Here is a 12068-nt window from a genome sequence, read left to right as displayed (position 1 = left end):
TCGCACTCTTCCGCAGGCAGGGGATGGGCAGGGTTGTGTGTACAACCAAAGCCACTAGGAGGCTGCTCAGGTTGCAGTGGCAGTAGAATTCGTCCGGTTAAGAGTTGTTCTACCACTGAAATAATTTTGTAGACATTATTTTAAGGTTGAAAAACTACATAGTGTTGCTTTAATTTTGTCCATACTGGATGTGACACGACAAACCCATTAAGAATAAGGCATTCGTCGCGCCACTCATGTCTGGTGTACATAGGGTGTTACAGTTCCTTTAAGTTGTTATTTTTTGAAAATGAGATTCAGATATGTCATGGCATGAAATTAACTAAATAATATTGTTATTTAAAGAACTGTTCATTTGTATTTGTGCGTGTGGTCGAGCAGGTTTGTAGCCAGCCTCAGAGCGCGTCTGAAACAGCTTCATCCTTCAGCAAACTGCAGCCTGCGTGAAGATCACATGGTACACGTCCATTTCAAAGAAGAGATCGGCATCGCTGAGCTCATCCCTCTAGTTACCACTTACATCATCCTCTTTGCTTATATCTACTTCTCCACGCGTAAGCAACATCTGCATTTTCCCTCTCTACAGTCTTATATTGAGCCAGAGAAGAATGTGTAGCTTTTTATTGCTTTGTCCGTTTACTCATTTCCTAGACTTGATTGTATTGTCCTATTATAAATGTTTGGCGATATTATGACACTGTGTGTAAATTGGTCATGTTGCCAGGTGCCCTGTGAACATAGTGTTGGCAGCAGAAAGCTTTGGGATTAATAAGGCCGTTCACTTTCTAACTGAGCTTTCGACAGGCGTGTTAGAGTCCGGATTATCCTTAGAACAGAACGTTCAGCATTAACAAATCATTTCTATCCTACGTTTTTCTTGAAAGTTCATGCACATGCTTTATTAGGATCGTTCTTATAAAATCCTCTTGGGAAAAAAACGTTTGTTTAATCTCTCTCACTTTACAGGAAAGATTGATATGGTGAAGTCCAAATGGGGCTTGGCACTAGCTGCCGTGGTCACGGTTCTCAGCTCCTTGCTAATGTCTGTGGGACTCTGCACCTTATTTGGCTTGACGCCTACGCTCAATGGAGGGTATGAGATCATCCAGTACACATATTCATACACTGATATCATGAAAATCCTCTCACATTATCAGGCAGCTAAGCATCGGAGAATTGGAACTCTTATCAATGACATTTTGTGGTGTTATTAGCGGAATCAAAATGCCACGATTGATTTAGGAGGCAGGTTGATGTGTAACTGATTGGCAGTAATAATGGCAGCATGCAGATTTGGAGGAACATGTTTGGTAGGAGTGGGCAGGGATGATTCTCCGTTGGCCTCACGGAGTCACGGTGGTGTGAGCTCAGGCTGTCCAAACAAATTCAGGTTCACCAGGTCATCCTACAGTCAACACATGCACACTATCTGGGTCAACGCACAGCAGGCTTACAGAAGGTCAAGTCCTCAGCGTATATTTTATTAATAATGCACTGTTTAGCCTGTTTAGTTTCTCTCTGACCAACCTGTCCTCACTTTAAAGGGATAGTTTACCCAAAAATGAAGATTCTTTTATCATTAACTCACCCTTATGTCATTCCAAACCTGTATGACTTGCTTTCTTTTGCAGAACACAAAATAAGATATTTTGAATGATGTGGGTAACCAAACAACATTGACCTCCATTGACTTCCATTGAATGGACACAAAACCACTGAAACATTTCTAAAAATATCTTCTTTTGTGTTACACAAAAGAAAAAGTCATATACACGTTTAGAACTACATGAGGGGGAGTAAATCATGACAGAATTTCAATTTTTGGGTGAACTATCCCTTTAAGTTCCATTCAGTACAGTTTAAGGTATTCTTTTTTACACACGAGCCTTTTATATCACGATTTTCAAATGCTTGTTTTTGTTCCTGTTTCTCAACCCAAGGTCATTGGTTCAATTGTCAGGAAACACAGGAATTGATCAAATGTTTATGACTTTCTATGTTGCTTTACATAAATGTAAATGTAATGGAAATATTTGATCTGCTTCTGGCTTGCAGGGAGATCTTTCCGTATCTAGTGGTGGTCATCGGTTTGGAGAATGTCCTGGTTCTTACTAAGTCTGTTGTGTCAACTCCTGTTGACCTTGAAGTCAAGCTGCGCATTGCTCAAGGTCAGAGATCTTCCAAACTGGCACAATGTGTGCGATGGAGTTTTGTGGCCATAGTATTTGGTATGGACCAGTAACGAACCGTGACGTTTGAGCCTTGGCCCTCTGCGCATGCGCAACCCAACCCCCCCCCCCCAAACCCACACACTTAACCTTATTTTACCTTACTGTGCTTTCCTATAGAAGTGCGCATACATCATTATACCATCACACTTACCGCATTATACATTTACAATACTACTCCAGACTTGAAAAGCAACAAGCCAAACAACACAGCAAGACAGTTATCACCAAAATAACACGCAATAAAAATACAAATCCTTATTACACATATGCATTATGATCGGCGTGCCATGTGTATGTGCTCTTCAATGGAATAATGGACCGGGTTGCACACACATGACCGACACTATCTCCCAGTCTGATCATAAAACCAACACAGACTAATGTACACAATACCAGTTTATAAAGTGACACCTCTCATGAGAGCACTCTCAGCAAAGAAAACCTACACTAGCAGACAATAAACAGAGATTCACCAGCGAATATAAACTGTGATTATAATAAATCTTAATATTAAACTGGTAATGTTACAGTGAGCTAAATATATGGAACTGACCATAGTAAATTTACCATTTTGTCTGATAAAATGTCACTGTTATGCAGAATAACAGCAAATATATGTTACATTTAAGACTGACCAGTTAAAATCAAAATTGAGAAATTTAACTGAAATTAAGCTCACATCAGCAACCAGAATGAATTGAGGCACGGCGGCCTAATAAATCATAAATAACTTACAATTTGATGATCAAATTACTTGATAACAAAGTCTTCCTCCTTTATCAGCTTTTATATATTTTTCCGAGACTTGATAACAAAGTTCATCCACAAACTGTTAGTGTTTTGCATTTTGAATGAAGTTTTCCGCATTCCTTATTCTTTCTTTTATGTTTGGCGGTTGGCGACCTGCTTCGGGTGCTGCTTCCGCTTTACGAGATTGCTGGTGAACAACCCCCCAGATGGCAGAAAGTTAGTAAAAAACAAAGCGCGCACGTTTAGAAAGATGATATGATTGGTCAGTTTTACTGTCATTCAAAATGAATCTCTCCCATTGATTAACTGTACTGTCAGCCAGCGGTATGCCAACAGAAGGCACCCAACGTAAGCACACGTTCGACTTCTTGCACCATGCGGAGGCTGCGCAGAAAGCGTTTGACATCGCAGAACTGCAACTGCTCCGTGATCTTGAATTACTCTCGTGAGACTTGGAAATCTCACGTGGATCGAGTCCGCATCTATCCAGGAAGTCAAATATAAATAAATCATAGGGAAAACCTTCAGACTTTTATTGAAAATAATATTTTAAAGTTTTTAAATATTATTTTTTACGATAGTTTAGGTCATCACAGAGGGCCCTGAGGGTTCGCTACTGGTATAGACCATTGTTTGTGTAGACTCAATAGTTAATTTAATGCCAAAAAAGGGGATTTTAAAGTTCATTCAGTGTTATACTCTTGTGCATCTCTATGTCAATAGATAATAAATAATCATATTTATTTAACTTTTTATTTGTCCATTAAGGTCTAAGCAATGAGAGCTGGTCCATCATGAAGAATATGGCTACTGAACTAGGCATCATCCTCATTGGATACTTCACATTAGTACCAGCAATTCAGGTGAAATTCGTTAGAAAAACAAAACAAATATTCCCTTTTGTCAATTTGGAAGACCTTACTATTCCTTCTATTTCCTTGTGTGTTTATGTGTGTAGGAGTTCTGTCTGTTCGCTGTGGTTGGTCTGGTCTCCGATTTCTTCCTTCAGATGTTTTTCTTCACCACCGTGCTGTCTATCGACATCCGCCGGATGGAAGTGAGTCACTCTAGAAGATGTTTTTGGAATTAAATGAGAAACATTGAATCTGAATATCTTGTTCTGATTGTTTCACAACAGTTAGCAGATCTAAACCGGCGACTCCCGGCTGAAGCTGGAATGCCTCCGCCTAAACCAGGCCCTTTACGTCCACGAGAGACTCCCCCACCACCCCGGCCCTCACCCCACACAATCACCCTTCAGGCTCCAGCCTTCCGTAACCTCCGCCTGCCCAAAAGGCTCAGGGTGGTGTACTTCTTAGCCCGTACTCGCCTGGCACAGAGAATCATCATGGTAAAGATTATCACTTTAAAGCTGAAGTATGCAATTTCTGCGGTACTAGTAACACCAAACAGAATTGCAAAAGTAGTGTTTGTTTCCAAACAGTATCATTTTATTTTAAAACATGTCTTGCCTAACAACAAACACATTGCAGTTCTGTTTAGTGGTGCAGAAAGTTTTCACGCACCATCTTCAAGACGTTGAGATATTTGTTATAAAATCTGAACAGAGAGCATGTTTGTTGTTTTATAGGTGGGCACTGTAATCTGGATTGGGATCCTGGTTTACACCGACCCTGCTGGTTTGAGGACATTTCTCGCCGCTCAGGTGTCAGAGCAGAGTCCTCTTGGGGAGGCGGGGCTTCCTCCTCACCTGGGCGTGGCTCCAGTACTTCCCGGTGGAGATCCAACCAGCACTCTGAGCGTGCTCCCTGCCCCTGAGCCCACCCCCATACCTGAGAACCAATCCCAAGGTCACCGCCCGCCCAGTCCGGGAGCTCCCCCTGTGTCAAGCCCCCAGATCACCTGGGGCCCTGATGACGAGGAGCTGTGGAGGCGACTTTCTTTCCGGCACTGGCCGTCTCTCTTTAGCTATTACAATATCACTCTTGCTAAGAGGTACTATATTCTCTTTTAAATGTTAAATTATGGATGAACTCATAACTGAGTCTTTTCTGTATGTAAAAGGACTTACGTTGGTAAGCCCCTCTCTGATGCCCACAGGTACATCAGCATTCTGCCAGTCATCCCTGTTACATTGCATCTCAGCCCACAAGAGGCCATAGACACTCGCCATCCTCAAGATACACATCACGCTCCTCCCCCCAGCATCAAGACCTCTGATCTGCAAACAGACCTCACGCTTTACAAGTCAGTATCTTTTTGTTTAGGTATTCTACAAATGCTTTGACCAACAATGTTCGGAAATGGGGCAGAGTAGGCTAGTCACAAAAAAGGCTGGTTAACCTAAAGATTGCAAGTGCAGATCTAATTTCAAAAGACCTTAGCAACCCCCTACCAACCACGTAGAATACCCTAGCAACCATCAAGAACATCCTAACATTGTGGGAGTAAGTTTTGCACATTTTCCTCTAGTCGTATCTTGCAACAACACAGTAGGGATGGGCGATATGGCCCTAAAACTCTATCACGATAATTCCTGGTATTTGTTGCGATAACGATAAAAATGACGATATATCCATAACGCCATCCACCGCTGTTTTTTGCGTCAAGTGATAGTAGCTGCATGTAGTCTAGACCCTCAGAAAAACAACTATTATCAAAAAGTAAAACTTACCCCAAATCAAACAGCTCCTAAAATATACCTACAGTATTTTTGTAAATATCAAATATCATAGTGAGATTCAACTTCAAAAGGTTGTAGTAAAGAAAAGTTAAATGAACTAAAGCTCAATAAACACATCATGTCATACCTAAAACTGTATATATTCTATTGTTGGGTGTAAACGATCGATCACATCACGCTGTCAATCACTCTCTCTTGAACTGTGTGAACCTTCTCTTCTCACAGCAACATACACTGAATCTGTCTATGACTCGCGCTACAGAAAGAGAACAGATAAAAGAAATCTAATTAAATAATCCATGCTTTTATACGCTCATAAACGTATTTAAAATAACGTAATACAAACTCGCATTTTGTACTGTATGTAAACAGACAGCAGTGCTGTGCACGCTGTGTCGTTATGAAAGCACATGTGGGCGTGAGCTGCGCACGGGACGCTCCGTTCATCCTGTATATAGGCAAGAAATCGTATTAAACAATTTGCGAATGCGCGCATAACATCTAACGAATGTTTAAATAAATACTTTTAGCCAAACTAAATGTTGTGGTGTAACGTATTATGACTATCAACGAATACTTAACAAACGAATTAAATAAAATGAAAGTGAAACTAAACATTAACACGGATGCATCTACAGTGCCAACCTAAACGAGATTTAGAGCTCGTCTTTTAGTGCAAACTCTTTCTCAGCTTCACGTCCGCCCTCCGCTATACCCGTTTTCGCTTCACATATGAGCTGTGAATGGGTCTCACAAAGAAATACGTCATCAACTACAATTTATCGTTTATATCGTGGGAAGACTAATTCCTATCGTGTAGGGAATTTCTACCGGTATATCGCAAACTATATAACAGGCATCGTCAACTGGCGGACCGCGGGCCGGATCCGGACCTTTGCTTCGTTTCATCCGGACCGCGAGACATTTAAAATTTTGACTCTTTCAGTTGTTTAAATTGAGCCGCGCGTCACAACGGAGAATCAAATCGTGCGTACTCTCAGGGACATTTATGTATTTGATCTTTTGACGCCATATCCTGTGATATCTTTTAGCTATAAACGCGCTTCATTTGAACCCTTTCAGCTCCGCGTGCGCTGCTTTTCTCCCGCCAAAGACGCGCCGCATGAAGAGCAGCAGACACGTGCTTATTTTAACAACACTAGTGCAGACATGCAGAGCAGATAAATGGAGACACAACAGTAAACAAAATGCAGCAATATTCAAGTATTTGTTTCTGTCTGTTTACTGTTTGCTATATATCCAACCTTTCAACCAGATTTGCGATATTTTATGAACGTTTTTATCTAGCCTACATTTATCATTAGCATTATTGATCAGCACGTAAACATTTGTGTCCCTGTGAAAACCCAGGCTAAAGCATCATAAACGAATTAATCATTAAATAACAAGCATCAAAGATTAATTTCAAGCATTAACTAAAATTTTAATCTTTGAAATGGCATTATTCAGTCAATATTGAAGATATTGTTGTTATATTTTCACAGAATATTCTGTAGGATGATTTTATGTAGAAAACAGTAAAAAGACTCGCTGTGTTTTCACTAACAGGATCACATTTTGTTCTAATTGGGAATTTAAAGATAGAAGTAGTTCTGGTATGAAAGGCATGGAAAGGCTAATTTAGTAAGTAATGTTTTCTGTTTATGATGAGAGCAATTTAATTCTTACATTAAATTTGTTGTTTGTAGCTTTTTTATTTACAAATATTAATGATCAGACTTCTATTAAGAGGGCATTCCCCTAAAGCCACAGAGCCTACAATACATACATACTGTGGATATCAAAATATAAAATAAATGGCCTGATAAAAGATCATAACTTATATATATATATATATATCCAAGTGGGCTAAACTGATTAAATATTATTTTTTTGTTATTAAAAAAAAACATGTTGTCCGGACCTCTGTTTGGAAGAAAGTATAAAGACTGGACCTCTTGGAACTTTAATTGAATACCCCTGCTATATAATATCGCCCATCCCTACAACACAGAAACAAATTCCACATTTCACGGTCGTATGGTAATAAAAAAAATTTTTTCTTAAAACTCCTCCACAGTTTGCGAAGTCACCAGAGGGCTTTGAGGAAGATCTGAAAGGATTTTCTTTTTGGTTTCTTTTCCCCACCTTGTTCTATATATAAAACAGACAGCATTCACTCAGTCATTGTGAAGCTCTAGTTGCTCAGTAACTTTTCTCGGAAAGTCTCTATCAGTGCTTCCCTTTGTGGTCTCTCTGTGTGCAAATGTCGAGAGCTTTCATACCACAAGGCTGAAATATTCTCCTAAACAATAGGACTAGTTCATTCATACTGTACGTTGAAAAAAGCTGACATTGATTAACTAAGAGCTCTCGATCGTATCTCATACCAGCACACTCCGCATGTCCAATGATGTCACTGTGGAGATAAACAATAGCATCTCTCTCACACAAACATAAACACAGTGTTCAAGGTCGTTGTTCCAAGGTCTCACGGGCTTATCTATAAGGCCGTTGTGGTTGAGATATACATCAGAGATGTGGGTCAGTTCACTTTAAAGGCTTTTTCTCAGTAATGCTTCCATTGGGCTCCAGCTAGATGTTCTTTGTTCTTTCATACTTGAACCCTGGTCACGGTTTGTGTGCTATGTGTAAGATAAAACTACAGTGTGTGGATGTGTTTAAACGTCATGCTGACCTTTGAGTCACCTTGGAGTTTGCAGACATGAGTAAACTGGAATTTCAAGAAATACTGTTTGTAGTTACACACGCTCACGTGTCGATTTGATATTAATTGTCCCATTCATAAGAGAATAGAACAAAGCTAGGGCTATAACAATACATTAATTTTATGATTTGAGACAAATTGGGATTTTTATTGATAATTGTTAAAGAATTGACAACATTCAAGGTCTAATTGAAACTTCTAACTAACACAAACTAACAATAAGTAATATTTTCAAGTTTCTCAGCATGTATTGAACTTTGTTAATGTTACTTAATGACAATACAATTATTCATGTTAGTTCATGATGCATTATTGTTAACATTTTCACATTTAACGTTTGATTATATTCATTGTTAGTTTGTTAGCTAATGCATTATCTAATGTTAACAAAACCTTATTGTAAACTGTTACCAAATTATAATTAAAAAGGAATTGAGAAAGCTAAACCCTTTAAAGGTCAGATTTTAAATCGGTAAAAGCACAAAAAGCATGAAAATATTAAATAGATGGTTTCAGCAGCAACAACATAAACAAACGTTATGTGGTCCAGACTTAACTTCCGGTAGACCTCCGCAAAGAATCAAAAACTGTTAAGTAGTTTTAATATGATTTAATACAATTAATATGTAATAAAATAATGTAATATAAATTAAATATAAAATAAATTGTTATATTATAACCGAACACAGTCCGGAAGTTAACTTCAGCCAGTCGCTTGCATCTGATGCAACGTCTATATCTTGACACAGATGACTGCTAAAGCAAAAAAAGATTAAACAGACGTCATGTTGTATAATTTCACCATAGCTCTACAATACATTAAAAAAAGTTTTTATTGTGATTAGGGCTGTCAAACGATTAATCGTGATTAATCACATCCAGAATAAAAGTCTGTTTACATAATATGTCTGTGCACTGTGCATATTATTTTTTTATTTATAAACACATACATGCATATAAGAAAAATAAAAAATAATAAACGTTTATATATAATTTTAATTATTGATAAATATAAATAAATACATAAATATTTCCTAAAATACAGGTGCTGGTCATATAATTAGAATATCATCAAAAAGTTGATTTATTTCACTAATTCCATTCAAAAAGTGAAACTTGTATATTATATTCATTCATTACACACAGGCTGATATATTTCAAATGTTTATTTCTTTTAATTTGATGATTATAACTGACAACGAATGAAAATCCCAAATTCAGTATCTCAGAAAATTAGAATATTACTTAAGACTAGGGCTGTCAAAGTTAACGCGTTAACACATGCGATTAATTTTTTCAAATTAACGCGTGAAAAATATTTAACGTAATTAACGCAGCATCCGTTTGTTTTGACATATTTGTCTAGCGTTACATTATGTAATCACGCTCGTATTCGTGTACAGGCTTTTAAACCACTTAAGCGCGATTTTAAACAGTTGCTTTGACGCGTTCAATGAAGATAGACAGCTTCTAAACTGTGGGACGCGGCAAAATGCAACGCGAGGTCCAGTCTGGTGTAAACAGTCACGGGCTGAAGGCTGCGTCGGTGAATCTGTCAGACAGCGCATCCGTGTTAAGTTCTCTTTCGTGCTTGAATGGATAAAACCATACAAGATTATGTCAGAAAGCCCGTTTTGTCTAGCATTTTCTTAAGCAAGACTTCAAAGTGTAAAATAAAATCTTAAATGAATGCAAAGAGTTGTGAAAATGGGAGTGCGGTGACTGTCAGATCTGCGTACTGAGACAGCTCTTAAAGGGGCCACGCTCTTAAACGTGCTGCTGTGACTCCTGTCACTAATGTTAATCAAAGAACAAAAGAAAAGAAGAAATCAATGAGATTTTGTAGCTTTAATGAGAATTCTTCTGCATTTAATTGATAATTTAGCATTAAAGACTGTAAAGTGTTTGAGAACTTCCTTCAATTTATGTATATTTCATGATAGCTCTCAATTATATTGTTGAATGGCTATAATTAATGTTAAAATAATCAATTTAATAGAGACATCAGTTACAATACTAATATCAAAATGTTAGCTTTCATAAAATGATGCTGTTAAAGAAATATGTTGTTTCTACATCAATTTGAAGATTAAATGTGAAATTACTAAAATGTAAAAGTATATTTTAAAATATTATTGTTATGTGCGATTAATCGTGATTAATCACAGAAAATGTGTGATTAATCCGATTAATTTTTTTAATCGATTGACAGCACTACTTAAGACCAATACAAAGAAAGGATTTTTAGAAATCTTGGCCAACTGAAAAGTATGAACATGAAAAGTATGAGCATGTACAGCACTCAATACTTAGTTAGGGCTCCTTTTGCCTGAATTACTGCAGCAATGCGGCGTGGCATGGAGTGGATCAGTCTGTGGCACTGCTCAGGTGTTATGAGAGCCCAGGTTGCTCTGATAGTGGCCTTCAGCTCTTCTGCATTGTTGGGTCTGGCATATCGCATCTTCCTCTTCACAATACCCCATAGATTTTCTATGGGGTTAAGGTCAGGCGAGTTTGCTGGCCAATTAAGAACAGGGATACCATGGTCCTTAAACCAGGTACTGGTAGCTTTGGCACTGTGTGCAGGTGCCAAGTCCTGTTGGAAAATGAAATCTGCATCGCCATAAAGTTGGTCAGCAGCAGGAAGCATCAGAAGCGTCTCGCCTGGGCTAAAGACAAAAAGGACTGGACTGCTGCTGAGTGGTCCAAAGTTATGTTCTCTGATGAAAGTAAATTTTGCATTTCCTTTGGAAATCAGGGTCCCAGAGTCTGGAAGAAGAGAGGAGAGGCACAGAATCCACGTTGCTTGAGGTCCAGTGTAAAGTTTCCACAGTCAGTGATGGTTTGGGGTGCCATGTCATCTGCTGGTGTTGGTCCACTATGTTTTCTGAGGTCCAAGGTCAGCGCAGCCATATACCAGGAAGTTTTAGAGCACTTCATGCTTCCTGCTGCTGACCAACTTTATGGAGATGCAGATTTCATTTTCCAACAGGACTTGGCACCTGCACACAGTGCCAAAGCTACTAGTACCTGGTTTAAGGACCATGGTATCCCTGTTTTTAATTGGCCAGCAAACTCGCCTGACCTTAACCCCATAGAAAATCTATGGGGTGTTGTGAAGAGGAAGATGCGATATGCCAGACCCAACAATGCAGAAGAGCTGAAGGCCACTATCAGAGCAACCTGGGCTCTCATAACACCCGAGCAGTGCCACAGACTGATCGACTCCATGCCACGCCGCATTGCTGCAGTAATTCAGGCAAAAGGAGCCCCAACTAAGTATTGAGTGCTGTACATGCTCATACTTTTCATGTTCATACTTTTCAGTTGGCCAAGATTTCTAAAAATCCTTTCTTTGTATTGGTCTTAAGTAATATTCTAATTTTCTGAGATACTGAATTTGGGATTTTCATTAGTTGTCAGTTATAATCATCAAATTAAAAGAAATAAACATTTGAAATATATCAGTCTGTGTGTAATGAATGAATATAATATACAAGTTTCACTTTTTGAATGGAATTAGTGAAATAAATCAACTTTTTGATGATATTCTAATTATATGACCAGCACCTGTATATATATATATATATATATATATATATATACATACTGTATATGTGTATGTTTTTGTGTTTATAAATACAAAATTAATATGCACGGTGCATATGTAAACACAAACATTTATTCTGGATGCGATTAATCGTGGTTAATCATT

At 38.3% G+C, this 12068-nt stretch overlaps 1 protein-coding gene across 2 annotated transcripts in view; it reads left to right on the top strand.

The window, feature by feature from the left end:
* Positions 1–12068, top strand: part of scap (SREBF chaperone) — a 57825-nt gene that overhangs the window by 38512 nt on the left and 7245 nt on the right. Inside the window, exons 7-14 of one of the 2 annotated variants that reach the window (XM_057339644.1) lie at positions 382–554; positions 967–1093; positions 2056–2168; positions 3750–3844; positions 3940–4038; positions 4120–4332; positions 4573–4937; positions 5043–5189. In XM_057339644.1, the coding sequence (XP_057195627.1) occupies positions 382–554; positions 967–1093; positions 2056–2168; positions 3750–3844; positions 3940–4038; positions 4120–4332; positions 4573–4937; positions 5043–5189 (1332 nt within the window). Of the gene's footprint in view, positions 1–381; positions 555–966; positions 1094–2055; positions 2169–3749; positions 3845–3939; positions 4039–4119; positions 4333–4572; positions 4938–5006; positions 5190–12068 lie in introns of both variants that reach the window. The other variant, XM_057339643.1, reaches the window with a different exon arrangement.

Source organism: Triplophysa rosa, linkage group LG8, assembly GCF_024868665.1.
Source record: "Triplophysa rosa linkage group LG8, Trosa_1v2, whole genome shotgun sequence".
Classification (NCBI taxonomy): Eukaryota; Metazoa; Chordata; class Actinopteri; order Cypriniformes; family Nemacheilidae; genus Triplophysa; species Triplophysa rosa.
This window is presented reverse-complemented; position numbering and strand designations above follow the sequence as displayed.